Source organism: Microtus ochrogaster, chromosome X (assembly GCF_000317375.1).
Source record: "Microtus ochrogaster isolate Prairie Vole_2 chromosome X, MicOch1.0, whole genome shotgun sequence".
NCBI lineage: Eukaryota > Metazoa > Chordata > Mammalia > Rodentia > Cricetidae > Microtus > Microtus ochrogaster.
Genome location: NC_022026.1, coordinates 60,460,923 through 60,482,331, shown reverse-complemented (window position 1 = coordinate 60,482,331; position 21,409 = coordinate 60,460,923). Strand labels below are relative to the sequence as shown.

The 21,409-nt window shown below is 34.7% G+C and overlaps 1 protein-coding gene across 8 annotated transcripts in view; it reads left to right on the top strand.

Annotated features, from left to right (window-relative positions):
• Kdm6a (lysine demethylase 6A) overlaps window positions 1-18,729 on the top strand; it is a 128,351-nt gene extending 109,622 nt beyond the window's left edge. For 4 of the 8 annotated variants that reach the window (XM_026784716.1, XM_013350659.2, XM_013350660.2 and 1 more), the window contains 5 exons: window positions 459-646; window positions 1,399-1,540; window positions 14,042-14,168; window positions 16,343-16,530; window positions 17,547-18,729. In XM_026784716.1, the coding sequence (XP_026640517.1) occupies window positions 459-646; window positions 1,399-1,540; window positions 14,042-14,168; window positions 16,343-16,530; window positions 17,547-17,628 (727 nt within the window). In that variant the 3' untranslated portion in view covers window positions 17,629-18,729. The remainder of the gene's footprint in view (window positions 1-458; window positions 647-1,398; window positions 1,541-14,041; window positions 14,169-16,342; window positions 16,531-17,546) is intronic. The other 4 variants (XM_005358937.3, XM_005358943.3, XM_026784717.1 and 1 more) reach the window with 1 other exon arrangement.
• Window positions 18,730-21,409: the final 2,680 nt, after the last annotated feature.

Genomic DNA, 21,409 nt, shown 5'->3' with positions numbered 1-21,409 from the left:
AACATGCTTATTGGGAATAACTCAAGCTTGAACATATTACTCTTTACCATTTCATGATATAAATTCTTTTTAAAACTGGCATCTTTTTTTAAAAAGGCTTTTTATAAAACTTAATTAACTGCTTCAGGTTTTGTTTCAAGAAAAAGAGAAGGGTTCAGCGACTAAAAGTGGGGACTTAGTAAAATGATATTAGAAGTTAAAAATATGTGCTACTTCAAAGTAGCTACAGATTTTCACTTGAATCTTGAAGAAATAAATTCAACAAGTAATGCTATCTTTAGATAAGTCTTCCTGTACTTTACTATAATTAATTTTACTCTTTTCGTGCATAGAGCAGTTTTTATTACTCTATCAGTTAAGTTTTATTGAAATTAATTAGTATTAAGAAACTTTTGACATTCTTTTATAAAGAATTTATTAGAGCCCTTGATCCATTTGCTCTGTTTTTCTTATTTCAGAAATAATTTAAATTTCTTAATGGGTTCTTGGTGGCCCAACCTTGAAGATCTTTATGAAGCAAATGTTCCAGTGTATAGGTTTATTCAGCGACCGGGAGATCTGGTCTGGATAAATGCAGGCACTGTTCATTGGGTTCAAGCTATTGGCTGGTGCAACAACATTGCTTGGAATGTTGGTCCACTTACAGGTATTTTAAAAAAATATGCTTGAAAAAAGATTTGACCTTTTAAAAAAGACTAATAAATGGATTTAGAAGGAAAAAATTTTTATTACAAATTTTTATTATAAAAGTTAAATGATAATTAACTATATAATCTAAAACCATAAATCCTTAGCAAATGAAAGGTCTATATAGTTGTACATGGAAGATATACTTGTAATAATTTTTAGAGTCATTGATTTTGCTTTATGAAGGGGCCTCTTAAGGGAGAAAAAAAACTAAGTAAAAATACATTCTTTTAGATTTTCTTTTTTCTTCTGTATTGGATTATGAAATACAATTTGAATTATGCCTATCTTTAGAGATTAAGAATGTGGCCTTTGGAGCCAGAAAGACCTGGATTTAGACTAGGACTTGGCTTATGTGAGTTTGGGCAAGTTACTTGATTTTTCCGGTCCTCGATTTCTTCATCTAGTGATGAAAATAAAATCAATAAGGAAATGCTAAGAATCAAATGAGATAATGGATAAAAAATTATCACAAAACATAAAAATTATTTTTGTAAGCCGGGCAGTGGTGGCACAAGCCTTTAATCCCAGCTTGGTCTGTGGAGTGAGTTTTAGGACAGCCAGAGTTTACAGAGAAACCCTTGTCTCGAGGGGGGGAGGGAGAAATTAATGTTTTTTGTAGTGCTTTGAGATTTTCATGACGTGATAATGGTTATCTTCACATCTTTTGAAAGTTTAGTTTTTGTTTTTTTTTTTTAATTTTCCCCCCAGCCTGCCAGTATAAGTTGGCAGTGGAACGGTACGAATGGAACAAATTGCAAAGTGTGAAGTCAATAGTACCCATGGTTCATCTTTCCTGGAATATGGCACGAAATATCAAGGTTTCAGATCCAAAGCTTTTTGAAATGATTAAGTAAGTGCTTTCTAAAATTGCTGTACTGAACTCTTGAGGGACAGGGGGGTGTTAACTGTCAAATACTTTTTCCCTCTTAGAATTATGTCCACATTAAAACAAGATGATCCAGAAGTCTAGCAAAATATGAGAATATGCTTGTTTACAAATACAGTTCCCTTCCAAATAGCCTGCTATGGTTTAAAAAGGAATAAAGTTATAAATTGTTCTACAGCAGAAGATTCACTTTCTGATGCTTCCCTGCTCTTCTCAATATTAAGTGCTTTTAGTCACTGAAGGAAGAATATCACAGAATAATTGTTATAGAAAAGTTAATATAGGGAGTTGACTGAAATGTCAGTTTTCCAGAGTTTTCATTTAATTATCTTATAATTGTTCCCCATATTTTAGCTGTTTGCACTTTGAATGTCCATATAAATTCTTAGTGACTTACTTTGAATACTAGTAAATCATTGTCAGTTTCTACTTAGAAGTAATATTTTTGAACAGTTTTTGTTTTGTTTTGTTTTGTTTTAAATAGTGTACATTCCACTATCAAAAGTTAGGGAATTCTGGTCAAAAAAATATGAGAAGTGATGGCTGGGGTGATGGTTAAGTCAGTAAATTTCCCATTGTGTAACCATGAAGTTCTGCGTTCAAATCCTTAGAAGCCAACTCAAAAGCCTGTGTATGGCAGCTGGTGTCTCAGCACTTGCTGGCAGAGACTGCCAGAACCCTGAAGTTCTTTGGTCAGCCAGCTGAGCTGAATTGATGAACTCCATATTCATTGAAAGACCCTGTCCCAAAGTACAGGTGAAGAACCTTTTGAGAAAGACACCTGACATGAACATGCATGTGCATCAGCATCTACACAGATATATACATAAATATTCATACACAAAAGATAGATGGAAAATGATGGATTTAATTGAGTCCTTTCAAACCTAAATCCAAATTTTATGTGTAGGCAAGGTAACATGTCTGTGAATTTATTACAGCAATCTTTTATTATTTGTACTATTTTACCTCATTCTAAGACCAGGTAAAATATATATGAAGAGAGAAATAGGGATGAAATCAAAGTATAGCATGTTCTTATAATGCTTTTATATATTGAACAGTAGGCACCATATTCACCATATGATCATTACTGTTGTATTTAACCTGTTATGCCTCAGAACAGCTAGTTTGCTTACAATAGCAAATTTATTGCTTGTTAATTGTTTGTGTGGTTTTGGTGGTAGAGTTATTGGCCTTGTTGAAGTCACTCAGATTATTGAAAAGTAAAGAGATAAAATAACTTAAGGATTTACTAATATTTGTTCTTTTTGATTTTGAGATATCACCCTATATCTCAGATTGGCCTGGAACTATGTAGTCCAGTATGCCCTCGAATTTTCAAGAATTCTATTTGCCTCACCCTCTTCAGTTCTTATGATTTATAGGCATGAACCACCACTGATGAGAAAGCATAATTGAAAAAAGCTGTTAGGTAATGTCTATGTAGATTGGGTAGTTCATCACATTACATTTTGAATTGATTAGGATTTTATAATTGGAATCAGGATTATAAAAGGAATTAAGTTGTAATTTCTACATAACACAGTAGTCGTCTCTTTAACATTTATAACTTGTGATTATCTAGTAACTTTCAAAATTCTTGTCATCAGTTTAGATATTTTATAAATTAGTCTAAAATCTACCTGCTTTTTTGTTTCCATTCCCTAAATATATATTGTTCAACACCTGTTCAAGAACTGTTTGAGAACCAATTGTATACACTAAAGGACACATAGTGGTATAAAGATGAATTTCCTGTTTTATAGGACAGAAGTTCTGTACTAGTATAGTCAAGACTTTCTTTGGACTGCCAGCTCCCAAATAAGACACAGAGACTTACTAATTATGAAACCTTAAACTTAGCTTAAGCTTGTCACCAACTAGCTCTTATAACTTAAATTCTGCCACATGACTCATCATTACCTGTCCTCCATACAGTAGGTCTGACCCCCTCCACATGTCGCTGGCAAATTCAGCCTCTCTTCCTTCCACAGTTGCTCTCTTCCCAGAAGCCCTGCTTAGCCTTATTAAACCAATCAGAAGGTGCCTTAAGGCAAGTGAAGAAGGACAGGCACAGTGATCAAATATCTCTCAACATTTTAGTATATTAGGAGAGATTACCAAGCAAGAGATCTGAGAGGTGACATATTTATATGTATAAGATACAATTGAAAAATAATTTGGGTAGAGATGGTAAGAATGCTACTTTTACTAAAGGAAAAGTGATAGGATTAGATCAATGTAACAAAATGAAGTTTGTCCATGAACTTTTGGGACATGATAAGAAGGTCATATATTGGTTCTAAATATTGTTGCTTACCATCAGAGGATTTTAAGCAGGAGAGGAAGATGTTCAACTCCACTATAAGAAAATAGACATGGTTGTTTCATGGAGAGCAGAATCTAAAAGGCATGATTAGGTTTATCCTCTTGTCTTTTATTATTGTGAAGCCTTGAGCACCTGTTCTCCATTTTACCTGGCACTACAAATGTCAAATTATCTTGCTTTTGATTGCATTCCTCGTCAAATTAAGAACTCTGCTCCCAGCTTGGTTGGATTGTCATATGTGATTAAGAAGGTTTTTTTTTTTTTCTTTTTCGATTATACCACTTGAAAATGCAAAACACAAGTACAAACTCCTCAGCCTTGCTTTAAGATTACTTTTTACACAGCTTGGTCTACAAGAGCTAGTTCCATGATAGGCTCTAAAGCTACAGAAAAACTCTGTCTCGAAAAAAAAAGAAAAGAAAGATAGATAGATTACTTTTTACAGACTGAGCGGTGGTGGCACACACCTTTAATCCTAGTACTTGGGAGGCAGAGACAAGTGGATCTCTGTGAGTGCAAGGACAGCCTGGTTTACAAGAGCAGTCTCGAAAAACCCAAAAGAAAAAGAATTACTTTTTACAATGCATTTAGTCATTGCTATAAAGTGAACTTTTTATCAAACATCTTGCTCTCATTCTTTCATTTAATGAATATTTGACTGAATACAGGCTATAGGCTAATCACTGGATTTATGAATAGTTTAGTTAGTACACATAAGTGGATAGAATGCAAGAAATAAAATGATAAGTCCATTGGAGTCTTCCAGAGTCTAGAGAAGTCCTTTTGTTCTTTTAAGCTGTGCATTCTTCTGAGTTCAATCCCAAGTATTGCCAAAACATACTAAGAAGCTATGTGTTCTAGGGAGACATGTAGTTTGTATAAATGTTGAAAATACAGACAGGATGAAAATGGCGCCTAGAGCCAACTGTTGCTTTCTATTGCTGTGATAAAACACCAGGGCCATGGCAACTTATAAAAGAAATCATTTTACTTGGGACTCATGCTTCCAGAGGGTTCATCACCATCATGGTGGGGAGCATGGTGGCAGGCAGGCAGGTAGGTGCTGGAGTAATAACTGAGAGCTAATGACCACTTTTCTTTTTTTGAGACAGGTTTTCTCTGTATTTTTGGAACCTATCCTAGAACTAGCTCTTGTAGACCAGGGTTGCCTCAAACTCACAGAGTTCCACCTGCCTCTGCCTCCTGAGTGCTGGGATTAAAGACTTATGCCACCACTGCCCAGATAATAACTGAGAGCTCATATCTCCATCCACAAGCACAAGGCAATAAACTAACTGGGAATGGTGTGGGCTTTTGAAACCTCAAAAACCAACCCCACTCACCAGTGATATACCTCTTCCAACAAAGCCAGCCACACCTCCTAATCTTTCCCAGTTCTAATTGGGGACATATAATTTGTGTGTGTGTGTGTGTGTGTGTGTGTGTGTGTGTGTGTGTGTGTGTGTGTGTGTGTGTGTGTTTGTGTATACACACACATAAATATATGAGCCATTATCATTTAAATACACTATCAAAAATGTAGGGTGTTCTAGCCGTCAATGAACCGTGGAAAAGAATTTCTAAGCTAGGAGATGATTCAGAAAGGATTTTACCAAAGACATACAACAGTATTCAGTCCAAATATGTAGGGGAATTCAGAATTTTTAGATTTAAAAAGGCAATAGAAATTTTATTTTCTTAGCAAGGTCTATCACATTGTGTTAGAATAAAACACATTACTATTTTTGTAGTAAAACATATGTTAGTCATTGTGATGTGCTAAATGAAATCTATACGTAATTCCAGGTTAAGTTTTAACACCAAATGAGCTTATGAAAAATGGGGATATTAATAATATGCCATTATAGACATGTATTTGCTTTTTAAAATCGAGCAATCTAATTATTCATGAGCTTCCCTTTCAGAATAAAAGTTAACACAATGACATGTAGTTCTCACATTAGCAAAAAAATTTAACTCAAAAGTGACATATAATTACTACCCAATGCTCAGCAATAATTTACATTGTTAATAGAAACAGCCACTAAAAAATATCTTTCAGAAAGAAGATATTCCTTTCCCTTTGTTTGCTTTTTTACCCTTAAATTTGTTGCTTTTCTTTCTTTCGCCTTTCTTTTTTTAACTGAAAAAAAATTTTTTTCGTGTAATAAATTCTGAACATGCTTTTCCCTTCCTCCAGCTCCTCCACCCCTCCATCTGCTCAATTCCATGCCCTTTGTCTCTCCAAAAAAACAAAGGAAACACACCCTGCAAAAACAGAAACCAAAATATGTAGGCACAAACCTAGTAACACAGAAAATGTACAAACAAAGCAATATAACACAAAGTCTGCGAAAATACCATTGAGTTTTATATTGCCCATCGAATGCTGGGCATGGTGACTACCCTGAAGTGTAATTAATATACCCAGTGAGACTTCATTGGGGAAAACTTAATTTTTCCTTTACCAAATGGATATCAGTTGTAGATAGTTTTTAGATTAGGGGTGGGAACCTGTGTCCACTTCTCCCTCTCAGTGCTGGTACCATGTTTGTCTTGAACCTGTCTGTGTGCTGCCAGAGTCTCTCGAGTTCATACGTGCATCAGCCAGTCCTCTTGTATCTGGAAAGCACTGTTTCCATGGAGTCATCCATCCCCTGTGACAATTACAATCTTTCCCTGAGCCCTGAGAGGAGGAATTTGATGAACACATCCCATTTGGAACTGAGTATACCAAAATCTCTCATTTTCTACACATTATTGAGACGTCATCTTGATGGATTGTTCCTGTTATGAGTATAAAGTGTCCTCCACCATCTCTTCTGACTGATTGTAGTTTGAAGTCTATTTTGTTAGATATTAGGATAGCTGCACCTGCTTGTTTCTTAGGTCTATTTGGTTGGAAAACCTTTTCCCAACCCTTTACTCTGAGGTAGTGTCTGTCTTTGAGGTTGAGGTGTGTTTTATGATGGATCCTATCCATGTTAGCCTGTTTTTATAGGTGAATTTGAGTGCATTGATATTAAGAGATTAACAACCAGCGATTTTTAATTCCTTTTATTTTTCGGGGTGTGTGTGTGTGTGTGTGTGTGTGTGTGTTTCTTTGGGTTTTGTTGGTGTGGGGTTATCTGTTGCCTTCGTTTTTATGGGTGCAGTTAGCTTCCTTGGTTTGGAGTTTTCCTTTTAGTACTTCCTGCAGTGCTGGATTTGTGAATAGGTATTGTTTAAATCGGTTTTTTTTTTTTCATGGAATATCTTGTTTTCTCCATCTATGGTGATTGAAACATTTGCTTTTTTATATAGTTTCTTAGTGTATGCAGCACATCTGTCTAGGACCTTCTGGCTTTCAGAATTTCCCTTGAGAAGTCGGGTGTAATTCTGAAAGGTTTTCCTTCATGTTACTTGGCCTTTTTCCTTTGTAAATCTTAATATTCTTTTGTTCTGTATGTTTAGTGTTTTGATTATTATATGGCAAGGGGACTTTTTTTTCCCTTTGGTCTAGTCTATTTGGTGTTACCTTCATAGGCATATCATTCTTTATGTTGGGAAGGTTTTCTTTTATGATTTTGGTGATTATATTTTCTGTGCTTTGTCCTTCTTCCCTCTTCTCCTTAGATTTGGTCTTTTCATGGTATCCCAGCTTTCCTGGGTATTTTAAGAATTTGTTGAATTTATCATTTCTTGACCATTGAATCTATTTCCTCTATCGTGTCTTCAAGTCCTGAGATTCTCTCTTCCATCTCCTGTATTCTGTTTTGTATAATTGTGAAGGCGTAAGTCACAAACAATGCCACAGCATTGGAATTATGATTAATAGGGTGGTATTTATTTAAAGGGGAAAAAACTTACAGATCACCGTCAGCCCTCTGTGCAACCAGGAAGGGAGTCTAGTTGCCGCCGGAGCAGGAAGTGAAGAGATAGAGGAGAGGGAAGTGGCCGCTTTTTTAAAGGGAGAGAGATGACGCCCCAATGGGCTGGTATCTCAGCGGCTATAGGCTGGAGGAGTGGAAGGATCTCCTGCAACATAATTGCATCTGTAGTTCCTGATATTTTAATCCAGATTTTCCATTACCAGAAATCCTTTGGTTTGTGTTTTCTTCATTGCCTCTATGTCAGTGTTAAAAGTCTTAAAGTGTTTGAACTGTTTGCTTGATCTGTTTGTTTATATTTTTCTGGCTTTCTTTGAGAGATTTATGATTTCTTCCAATTTTTTGTTTGTCTTTTCTTCCATCTCTTTAAGGGAATTTTTCATTTCTCCTTTAAGGGTCTCTATCATCTTCATAAAGTTATATTTATTGTAATTTTCTTTTTCTTCTGGTTAGGAAGTTCAGGTCTTCTGTTGTAGGACTACTAGGTTTTTGTGTTGCCATATTGCTCTTTAGGTTGTATTTGTATTTGGCTCCTCCCCATCTCCTTCTCCAGTTGATGCTGGTAGTGTCTTTGCCTACTGGTCCAATCTTTGCAGTCAATGTCTGTGTCTCAGGGATCCTTTCTTTCACCGATCTTCACAGTTGCTCTCTGTATCATAGGGAACTCCTCTTGGTGCATTTGTGCAGTCACTGTTTCAGGGAGCCACTGAGGTGTCTGGGGATGGATGGGTTTGGAGGTAGAGTGGGAATTGTAGATTTTGGAGTCCAGTTTAGGGGTATTGGAGTAGCCTTCCTTCAGGAACCTTGCCTGTTGGCTGTCTAGTACAGCTGAGGTGGGTAAGGAAGGGAAGGGCCAGGGGTTTTTCCCTGGGTCCTAAGGCCTAGAGATGGCTTTGTCCAGCTGAGGTCTAGTCACTCACCTCTTGGTCTGCTCTTTGCATCCCAGAGCGAGCTGCTGAGGTTGCAGGGCATCTTATCTATACTTCTTTAAATAGGTCAACATTCCTCATGTTTTTATTTTTTCTTTCACATTTTCAAGTTCAAGTTTGGTCTTTATGGGTTTTGCAGGTCCATAAAGTCTTCTATCAGAGTATGCCATTTAACACATCTCTTGTTTCTACAGCCTAGTTATTTTACTGGAATCCACTCATTCTGTTTCAATCTTCCACATAAATGATTCCAAAGAATATTATCTTAATTACTTGACTCATTTCATAAAGCAGTGAACTTGACTCAAAATGATCACACCAAGCACCTCATATGAAATTTTTATTGGGAAGTCCATAAACAATATTCTGTTGATTTCATTGAACGACTGAAGTGAGCAGAACCTCTTTTTGCTCATACCCCATATACTGCAAATGAACTTGGTTTCTTCTTGCTTAGATCAGGCTTAGGTAAGCCTTCATAGGTTTTAACTTCTGTAGTAGTTGCAGAGTATAGAGTATGGCTGGCTTTAGGTAGCACAGAACTTGAGTTCTTGTGACTTAAATTTTTAAATTAAGCAGTCAGGTGAGTAAATGGTTCTGCTGACTTGGAAGTATCAATCTGAAATATACATTTGTACCTTTTGGGTAGCTGAACAGTAATTACTTCTCAGGGGATAGCTACCATGGATTTCTGAACTCCTACTGATTTTTTTGAAGTCCAATAGTATCCTCACAAAGAAATAAAGAAATCTTCAAAGTTAAAGCTCCTTATTTCATTTTTATTTCATTCAACTATGACAGTTTTCCAAGGAGTGTGAGTATAAACCAGGACTTGTATAGCTTCCAAGGCTTTGGACTCAGTCCTTCACTTTTAAAGGATAAGAATTATATGTAACACATTGCTACCTACCCTAAACTTATTTCTTCCTTGCTCTCCAACTTCCAGTTTGAAAATTTGTAACCTCCTTATCATATGTATTTAGCAGTTCCCACAGACTTATACATGAGTATATACTTTGTGCTTGAGCTACATGAAAAAGTAATTTGTAGACATCATTATATCACAATCATATACTTCATTCTCATAAGAATATAGAAAAGCTATGTATGCATGGGACCACTTACCATATCTAAGAAATATGAAATTCACTAGTGTAAGTTGATACATGCACTGTCTACATATAGATCACCCCCTAAAATTGTTTTTAGTTTCAATACTAAATAAAATGAGATATTTGCACTGATTCTTAGTTGCCTGACCACAGGAATCATTTGATTCTCTATTTAAAATTTTGTTTTTTACCCAGTCAGAACTCTGCTAAAAGAACTGTGGGGAGAATCTCTTTCATAAGAACCCAGAGAAGCTTACGACCAGGCAAACAAGAAACACCACAGACTAAATAAGATTGTTTTTCAAGACTAGAAAGTTTTGGGGGTTTTTTAAACCTTTTTCTTTATTTATATTGCAGTTTGTGATTAGTACTGAGTTTTTAAGATAGAAATTGAGATGACTTTTAAGTGTTAACTTCTCTCATTCCTGTTTTACAAATGAGATGGTCTACAATTGTTCAGTCATAACTGAACAGAATTTCAGTCCATAGTTAGCATACATTACAGTATGATAATCCTGTTGGCCTTCTAATATGTTACTGGGGTTTAATGTATAGTTATTTTTGTGGGGTTTAGTTTTTTCCTTTTTTTGTCACATGATTAGCATATTTGTTTTTATGCTTGTTTTTTGTCCAGAAAGTAAAATTTTTTAAGCTGCTCGTTTTATCATTGACTTAGTGAGACCTTGAATTTCAGCCATGTGTTTGATTTAAATGAAATTCTTAGATGACTTAGTCATACTCAGATACCCACTGTTGTCAAAGGGTAAACAATCCTGACCTGATGGTTAGGTAGTATGAGAGCTTTGAAGGTGTTAGCCTGTTTTTTGTTGCTGATTAAGTTAAGAGAGACCTGTCATGGCCAGCCACCTCTAGGTATACTTAAAATTTCTTAATAGTAGATTGTATTCTTAAAAGAATTGTAAAGTGCAATGTCAGATTAATCCTTGTTTCTTCTGTAACTTAGAAACTTAGTAAAGATGCCCCCAGCATGTCATAATAATTCTGTATTTTCTTAGCATCTATATACTATTATGAATAAGTTCATTCCTTATTACTCTCTTGAAGGCGTAAGGCCCAAGTGGGCTGCTATCTTAAAGTCTATTCGCTGAAGGAAGGGAAGCAGCTCTCGCAGCACTCTCTTGCTGCTAAAACCTCACCTGAAAATTAAAATTTTATAAGAAAAAGTGTTTGAAATTATTGTGTTGAAAAATTGTTCTTTCAACAGCCCCCCAACACACACTATTACCTCATTGCCTTCCTTCTTTGCACAAGATGCCTTTCCCCATCTTCCTGCTCAAATCTAAACTGGTATTTTCTAATTAAGAAATTTCAGCTGCAGAATAGAAAATCTCCTTTCATTTGAAAAGTCTCTCTTCCCCCTTTTAGTCTCCATGATATCCTGAATATCTAGGTTTAGTATGTCAGTTTATGAATATAGTGTTTTTATTTTTATTCTCTTATGAAGTTGTCTCTCAAATTTCACTTCTCTTTTCAAATCAGTTTTGACTGGGCTAGAGTCTACTGTGTAACTTTAAATGTACTATGCTTTCAGTCTCTTTTTGTGGTTGTCTTATTATTATTTTTTTAATGTATATAAGATGAGTCTCCCTGGGCAGTTCAGACTAGTTGAAACTTCTGCCACTGTCTTCTAAGTGCTAATAAGATGTAGACACCACTCTATCCAGCTACCTTCTTTCTTTCATGTAGTTTTTCATCAAACAGTTAAAAAGCAGGTCTTGAGTGTTAAAGAATTGTCTTTCTCTAGCTGTTAAAATAACTTTATACCCTGTTCCTAAAATTTACTTACACAAAAGAATAGCATATTTTATCTTAGACAATTTTGTTATCTTTTTTTGTTACTGGTTTACTCTTTAATTGTTAGTAAAATGAAATCTTAATTGCTATCAGGTAATGAGAATGTTGATACTGTGACTTCTAGATTCATTGTCCTTGAATCTCTTGATTTGCAGTTAAATCACATCTTTTTTTTTTTTTTAAAAAAAACCTGTTCATTCTTTGTCTCTCTAAATTCTCTATTTCAACTGCTGAACACAGAATTTTAATGTTAAAAAACAATAAAAGCAAGGAAAAAGTATAGTTAAATACATTTTTAGAAAACTAAGGTTTCTAAGATTATTATAACAGAAAATAAAAATTACGGAGTAATTGCAGAAGGTTATTCCTGGCATCCCCTAACTGTAGCTAAATTACCAAAATAGTTAATAACATTGAAAATGAAGGCTCATTTTATGAGTAAAGACTGAAACAATAATCTGTAGATCCAAGGCTCTGTTTTTCAGGGCGTGTGGTGGTGGAGGGAGTGAGAATAGGGCATGGAAAGTACCCCCCAAAAGAAGAAATACTAAAGTGTAAGATGGAGACACTTTAGGCTTCCTGATTTTCAAACCCCAAATTCAACTAGTGTAGTGGCTTGTCTTTCTTTCATACAAATTTAGTTGTACTGGGGCCCCAAGTTTCATCTTGTAGAAATACAAAGATAATTGTATTTGTAATACAAAGATAGTTGGCATAAGGCAAGTGAATTACCAGATACATTTCCCGGCCTGATTATTTTTTTATTCATTTTTGTTTGTATTATTTTTGTTTGCCTTTATAGGAGCATAGTTGAATTTACAAATCTTTCTTATATATCTGTAGTTTGGCATTGTTTTTTTTTTTCTTAAAGAAGGAAAATGGTATTTTGAAGCTTTGCATTAAAAAAAAAAAATACTTGAGTAAGAGCTGTGCCTTAGTCCTTAGTGAGTGAACTATGGGACGTGGAAGAGGGAAGACAGTAGCAGGAGCTAAAAGTTTTTAGCTGCTACTTTGTCTGGTACCCTAAATATAAACACATATGCTGCTTACTTTGACAACTGCTTTTAGGTTTGACGTTTAGCCACAGCTTAAATCATAAGTTGTTAAACATTAAAAAATTCAAGAAACCAAAAACGGTGAATTTCTTGGAATATGATCCTTAAAGACAGCCTGCAACCCTAAAGTTAACAGTATTATGTGTTTTGTAAGTTTATAGCTAAATAACCTTTTCTAGTCATATCCCGTAGGAATTAATATCTATGAGTCCTGGAAATAGCAATACTTTACGCTGTTAACTTATGATGAAAGTAAGATGAAGGTAAATATACTATTACTTATATCTTGAATTTTAATTGTTTGACAGGCAAGTATTTATTGAACACCTACTGTATATGGCAGCCAGACAGTGAGTAGAAAAACCTTGCTTTCAGGATGATACTTAGTTGATGAACCTTTTCTCTATGGTACTTTCAAATTGCTTTAGAAATTAGTCTAGTTCAGCCTCTGTGTTCAAAGGAAAAGTCTGATTGCTAAGATTTACAAGAGAGTAAAAATATAACAGTTCCAAGTAGTGATAGTAAACTTGAAAAATTAGTTAAAATTGTGAGAACTAGAAGAGGTACAAATTACAAGAAAAGTTCCATTGTGTTACTGTAACTGGATTCTACTGTTACCTTAAGTTAAAATGAAGAAATTCATGTCTGTTTTTCTTCTACCATAGTTAAACCAATTTTGTACCTTGTAGTTAACAAATTTATAAATTATTCTCTATTCACGGACTCTTAAGTTATGCAAACGGCTACACAGATGATGCTGTTAATGAATATTTAGGTGGTATGAATAGAGATGATGTGTCATCCTGCCTGCCTAGAATCATAGCTGTTCATATCTGGAGTTCAGACCCCTAACTTAATGAATGTGATGCTTAGAGAGGTTAATTAGTTTGCCAGCTAAGGACCAAAGTTAAGAACTTATTTAAATAAAGATTCAGTTTTTATATATTAAGGCCTTTATGTTGTCATGTTTGAATACCAATTAATCTCAACTATAAATGACAGAATATTGTCATCCTTAGGGCTGCTGTACATTTGCCCTATTTTTTAATCTGATATATGAAAAATTAACATGCTATGAGCACGGTAGCCCATATCTAGTGTCTTAGCACTTGGAAGGCAGAGATGGATTGCCTCAAACTTGAGGCTGCTCAAATGCATAGTGAGTTATAGGCTATCTTCAGCTATCAGGTAGATCTCAAAAATATCTGGCAAGGGAAAGCAGAAGATGAACAACAAAAGGAAAATAGGCATTAGGACCAAGATTCTTGGCATTATTTCTAATTGGTATATCTCTTAGGTGAAAAATACACAATATTTAGTTACTAGTAATGAGTAAATTTTCCCTTATCTTAGGTATTGTCTTCTGAGAACATTGAAGCAATGTCAGACACTGAGGGAAGCTCTAATTGCTGCAGGAAAAGAGATCATATGGCATGGACGGACAAAAGAAGAACCGGCTCATTATTGTAGCATTTGTGAGGTGAGTTATAGTTCTTGCCCACAATTGTTTATGAAAAGTTTCTTTTGTTTTTTAATCAAGTTTTTAGTAATACATTTTACTGTGATTAGCATTGTGTTCAATTTTTTTATTTTCTCATCAAATATTAATGTTTAATGGTATATCATGTGTTATTATTAGTTAACCTTAAAAAGTATCTACTGTAGAGTCATTTGGAAAGTTAAGAGATTTTAGATTGGGAACAACCTTGATGTACAAAGATGTCAATAAGCTGGATTGAGTTTAGTATAGCTCAGTGTACTTTGGTGTTTAGTTCTCTGGTGGAATTCACAATTCACTTGTCAATCTTCTGTGGCTAAAGGTTGCAAAAGGAACAACAATAAAGTGGTACCTGGTCTAAAGCAACTTAAAATCTTTCGGAGGAAGATAAATTACAATCAGCTAATAGTACTGCATATCAGACTATAATGAATGTGAAGGTGGGCTTAGTAGAACAGTGCAGAGAGAGAAATAATGGATATAGTTTTTCTAATATTGGCAATAGGAGCTCACAGAAACAAACAAATCCATAGCTTTTAGTCCTCTTTTGAAGGATGAATATGATTTCAACAGGCTCTACAAACTCTAGTGAGAATGCAGATTGACTGTAATGGGTACCATGAGTGGGGAAATGGAATGGCTTTAGAAGAGGGTAGGTAGTCTACTGTGGCTACAATACTGACAGTACAGATTCTTCTCATAAATCTAGGTGACATGCAGCTTTCAGTGCATTTTGAATGCTGTCAGGTAATGTGATATTTATTCCAGAGTCAGTGAATCCACCAGAAACCTTTGAGAAGTCAACAAAGTTAGTTATCTGTTTCAGAAAAAGAAATGGTTGGAGAGGACAGAGAAAACGGAACATATTATAGTAATCTTGTAAGAGAAGATCCCTTTGCCACATATACTATACTTGACTAGAATATGGCAATGGGTTGTTAAAATGGAACAAAACTTTAAAATAAACAGTGGTTCTCAACTTTCCCAATGCTGCAACCCTTCAATAAGTTCCTCATGTTGTCGTGACCCCCAACCATAAAGTTATTTTTGTTGCTAATTCATAATTTTGCTACTGTTATGAATCATATCTTTGGAGCTAGAAGTTTGCCAAAGGGGTTATGTCCCATAGATTGAGAACAACTGATCAAGAAGATGAAATGCACAAGGTAACTTATTAAAAGGTAGAAATGAGGGACAAGTTAAAGAATGTATACAAATTCTCTAGCTCCACTGCTTAGGTTCATGTTGTTGCCCATTAATGATAATGGGAAATATGCTAAACTCTGGATTTTGAGTTAGCGCATTCTCATTAATAGTTTTCTATTCTTGAGGAAATTTAAGGATAAGTCACAGATGGCGATACTGATGATCTGTTCTAAACCTTGAAAATTAGTGATTCTGGTGTTGGCTTTAATTTTAAATGATTAAATTCATTAGATATTTTAATGGTATATAATCTGATCAGAGTAAGTTAATGAGAAAATAGATGTATTTTACACCTCACAAAAATGAACACATGAGCTTCTCAGTATGTGAGAATGATTCCTACACTACAGTGTTACTCTAAGACAGATATATATATTATTTCTAATGTGTTTCTAAAACTTATGAGTACTAGTTTTACCATAAGGCTTATAACACTATTTACTCACTGTTACTTGCCAGTTTCCTCATCTGTAAAATAATCAGATTATAATCCTTCATACTACAGGTGTGTTTTGAGGATTGAGTAAGCACTAGGCACTGTGACATGCTCTGGCAATGCAAATATGAATACAGTCTTTGTATTTAAAGAGTTCAGTCTATGGAAAAAGGCACGTATTTATATTTGGTCCCCTGTGATGAATTTTGTCATGAAGACGTAGAAGGAAAATAGTGATCCTTTGATCACTATTTTAAACTGGCATTTATGAAATTTTTTAATTAAGTTTTAACAGGTTTTTATACATTCATTTCAGTCCCTCCCCCAAATACGACTGCTGTCATGTTTTGGGATTTGGTGCAGTGTAAACATTTTCAGTCTCATCTTAACCCAGTCCTCCATGTTTTAGACCCTCTATAGTTCTGTTCAAGTAGAAGTCCATGGTTACATAGAAATGTACTATAAACATCACCATCTATCTCTGTTGACCGCAGTTTTTATTTGTGTAAAACAGGTGGAGGTTTTTGATTTGCTTTTTGTCACTAATGAGAGTAATTCTCGAAAGACTTACATAGTGCATTGCCAAGATTGTGCACGAAAAACATGTGGAAATCTGGAAAATTTTGTGGTGCTAGAACAGTACAAAATGGAGGACCTGATGCAAGTCTATGACCAATTTACATTAGTAAGTGAAATCAACATGTGAGTACATTAGCTGGGTTGAGAGGCAGTAGTATATGTTCTGCCACCTGATACATGGGAGGTAATGAATGAAATATGTAGATTTTCCTTTGGTTCAAGATACTGCACGAGGGTGTGTGTGTGTGTGTGTGTGTGTGTGTGTGTGTGTGTGTGTGTGTGTGCGCATTGGTCCCACCACCATTGCCTCTAAGTATTCCTGTAAAATTGACGTATATCGTATCATTTCAACTTGGTTGATAGAATGCATGCTTACATAGTTAGTGCCCACAAAAAGAATCAGAGAGTATGCTTTGAAATATACTTCTTCTTTTCGGGCTAATTGAAATTGCTTAGAATTGTGTACTAGCAGATGTTTTAATTCCACGGGAGTATTTGAATAGCGCTTGCTTCCTGGTGTGTGGTATAACCTTATGAAATTCAACTATACTCACAAAGTTTTTTATTGCAAACAGCAGTTGCTTATGGGAAGCATTTCACTCAAAGCAGATCTGAATAGAACTATAGACGTAATTTATGAATTTTTCTTTTCTTCCAATACTTTGCACATATGTAATCAAAAACTAAAGTTTTTTTGAAGTTCCTGATATTTTCATTTGGATGGTCTTCAAGATTGCTTCAGGAAAAAAGAAAATCATTTGAAATTTACCGAAAAAAAAAATATATTACCTGTGTAAGATAGATCCCAGAAGGCTGTCACTAGTAAAATTGTAGTTAATTTGTTTAAATTGTTTCTTAAAGCCCTGTCAAAGAAAAGAATATGTAAAAAAAGTGGTAAACTAATTTTCTAAGAGCTTTTGGAGGCACAGTGAAATAAGGATGGTCTTAGATTCTTAGAAAAAGTGCCTCGGTGGGAAAGATCACAAGGGAAGTTGTTCTGTTACACTGTGTAGCAAGGCTGTCGAACAGTAAATAATGTCTTCTAATCTCATAAACCAACTATATATTTGTAGCTGTAAACATAGAAGCACAACTAATGATGAGTATACCAAAATAGTCTACCTTGCTTTTATTTCCAGGCTCCTGCATTACCATCCGCCTCATCTTGATATTGTTCCATGGACATTAAACATGAGACCTTTTCTGCTATTCAGGAAGTAACCCAGTTCTGCACCACTAGTTTTTGTAGCTATCTCGTAAGGCTGCTGGCTGAAAACTGTGTCTATGCAACCTTCCAAGTGTGGAGTGTCAACCAACTGGACAGGGGAGAGTACTGCTCCTACGCCGGGACTCTCAAAAAAACTAAACAGCTGAACTTCAGAAAAAAATAAATAATAATTCCCATGTTTTGTATATATCTGACAAAACTGGCAACATCATACAGACTACTGACTTGAAGACAACCTCTTTTATATTTCTCTATTTCTGGGCTGATGAATTTGTTTTCATCTATATTTTCCCTTTCAGAATTTTCCTCGAAAAAAAAAAATATATACTACTAGCCTAGCTGGTCATTTCTTTGTAAGGTAGTTAACAGTTTTAAGTCTTTCTTTGGTCCACTTTTTTTTTTTCTTTTTAATGTGGAAAGTTAAGTAAGAAACTTTTTTACTGCTTTTATGTTTTTCTGTCTTGTTTTGAAACCATGATGGTTATACTTTTGGTTCCTAAATAAAACATTTAAAAAAAAATTAACAGCCAAGTCACAAAGATAATGGATTGCACATAGACTAAGAAATAAACTTCAGTTTTGTGATTTTTGTTTCTAATCTTGATGTAAATTTACACTATTTATAAATACATATTTATTGCTTGAAAATATTTGTGAATGGAATGCTGTTATTTTTTTCCAGATTTACCTGCCATTGAAATTTTAAGGAGTTCTGTAATTTGAAGCACTACTCCAATTACATTTTCTATGTGTAAATAAAACTGCTTAGCATTGTACAGAAACTTTTATTAAAATTGTTTAATGTTTAAAGAGTTTTCTATTGTTTGAGTTTTAAAAAGAATTTATGTACAGTGCCCAATTTTTGTTCACTTTTCAAATCTGATTATATATATTTTATATATACTTATGTCTGTATATATAATATATATAGAAATCTAGATGTATATGTATAAAGATTTAGAACTTAAATTTTTCTTGTTTTAAGTTTCACATCTATGGTAGATTTTTGAGGTGTCTACTGTAAAGTTGCTTACAAAAAGTATGATTATTTTTACAGAAATATATATGGTATGTATCTTCAAGACCTAAAATGTCAGACTGGTTTATTGTTAAATTGCAACTACTGCAGTTACAGACAAATAAAAAAAAAATTCTGCCAAAATGTAGTATAATACAAAACAAATAGTGATTGAACTTAAAACTTTAAAGGGCGTTTTAATACAGGCTTGCCAAATCCTGTACATTACTCAGCATTTTATATGGGGAAACATTCCAGGATGAAGTGCCCTGTTTTAGAATGCAAATAAATTAAAAGGCTTATTTTTTTAATGTTAGGCAATTTTGAAATCTTACGTCTTCCTGTATGCATGACAGTGGGGTGGATTACTACAAATTCCTTATCACCAGTAGAATATATTAGGCTATATAACATTCAAAAATTACTGTGAATTAATGCTAGTATTTTGTTTTATAATAATAATAATAATGGTGCCTTGCATTTGCACCTCAGTTTTCTGAAGTACTTGGAACACATTTTCATTTTATAATATGATTTTAAAGAATTTTCCACAAAATTTGAGAAGAAACAAAGAATCCTTTAAGTAAATGGTGGGTGGGGTGGTTGGTTGGTTTAATTTAAATTTATAAAATTTATAAACATTTATAAAATGTTATTCTGAATGCATTATCTTTTCAGACAGTTTTTGGAGTGTATCTTCTTAGCAATTTAAGGACTGAAAGCTTAGAGATGTTTTATTCAGTTGGTTATTAACATGATAAGCTGATTGTTTATTGGCATTCATTTCTTAAATCTTCATGAAGGAATAATTCCCAAACCATTTATCAGAGTACTAATCAGTATGTTTAACCACAAATAGTTTAAATGGTTGCTTTGTGAGAATCATCTATCCAGGAAGTCCTCCAGAGTGAAATAAACTAAATGTTTTGTGAACAAAAAAAATTGTAAGCTAACCGTAAAGGCTAAAACAACCAACTGTTCTTACTCAGTTTTCATTTTTCTTACTGGCATATCTTCTGTGTGTTTTGTTAAGCTTAATCTATTGTCAAGATGAGTATGTTGTCTTGCATTTACGTAGGAGAGAGTTTATGTAACCCACATTTAAATAAATATATCAAGATTAATACTTGCTAGGAACTTAGTCTTTGAATGAGTAGAAAAGATTGAAAGTAGAAAACAAATCAGTATTCTCAAATAGATGAGTGAAGTTCTTTGTAAGCAGCTTTGCGTCAATTAACAGCCTTCTATGCTTTGCATTTTTCAGGTTTTAGAAGCTAGGATAGTTTGGGGTTTTTTTATTGCTTTTATAGGTAAATCCATTAAGTCACACACTATACTGATGGCTTCATAATGAAACAAATTTGCATCACTGCACATATACTGTTCAGAAAAAGAAACTTACCACATAATGCAATACAAAACAGATGTTGATTCAAAGTGGCAACAAAATTTTCTTCTTACTGGCCCTAATTAAAAAGTAATTAATCTTAATGAACATAAATATAGCAATTCGGTTTACTTAACCTGTTATTTAGGTTAAATCAATAAAGTTCTAGGTTTTACGTTTTGTAATAAGTCACTTTTCCAAAGTAACAAATTGATAATTAGTACCTTTCAGAGTACTAGTGACTGACCAACTGAAACTGAGGATCAAATATTATTAGCGTAATTCAAATGAGGTATCTGCCTCTGGATATAAAATGACAAATTTTTTTATTGTGTGTCTGGTGGGGTAGCAATACACACGTTCCACGCCATAAAGTTACGTGGATTTTCATTTGTTCCACATAATTGTGCATATGTATAAGATGTGATTCCTGCTTTCCAGCTTGTATATCTAGGAAGGAAGGTTTATAGGTATATATTCTGGGAAACATAGAGGAGATACCAAGTAGCAGGAGTGACACTGGGGCATGCATTTCTGCATCATTACACCTAACAGGGCAAGATGATTTGGGAATTCCAAGTATTGTGGCTGAGGTTGAAAGAATGTCGAAAGACAGTTTGAAAAGATAAGGACCTAACATTGGAAAGCTGTACCCGCCAGGTGCGATATTTGTATTTCGGCTTTTATTTAATATACCACCTATTAGATTTAAGCCAAAGAACATTGAGTTTACAGTGATCTTACCGCGCATCTTTATTGATTTTGTTTCTTCTGAGATGAGAGCTCACAATGTTTCTTAGGTTAACCTTGAACTTATGGTTCTCCTGAACACAGATTACAAGTTTACACTACCATGCCTGGTTTTATTGCCCTTTGTAGCCATTTCTTTTTTTTTTTTCTTCCTGTCGAAGCCTCAGTTTATTAGAGATGGGGTACAACTTATATAGGGTATGGAGTTGGGGGGTGGGTACAGGGGCCTGAGCTCTTGTCACGTAGTTCACGTTGGTCACGTGGTCCGTGTTGGTCACGTAGGCAGGAGGTTATCTTCGGTCAGGTCACTGTAGGCCAAGAAGTCAGGAGTTGCCACGCCTAGTTCCCTAGGTAGTTTGGAATGTGAAGTGGGTTCTGCTAACAGATAGGTCTCCATTAACAGCCAATTTGGGTGTGGGGTAGGCTCTGTCAATAGAACGATTCCTAACATAATTAGGGGTGTGAGGTTCTCTGTAGACTCCCCTAGGGTGATGGTTCCTGCAATGATTTTAGGAGAAAATTTGCTCCTAACAGATCCCCCTTTCTTTTATAAAGACAGGCAGCTATTAAGTGGAGGGCACCAGGTCAGAGTCCAACCCTGGTGTCAGATATAAAAGGA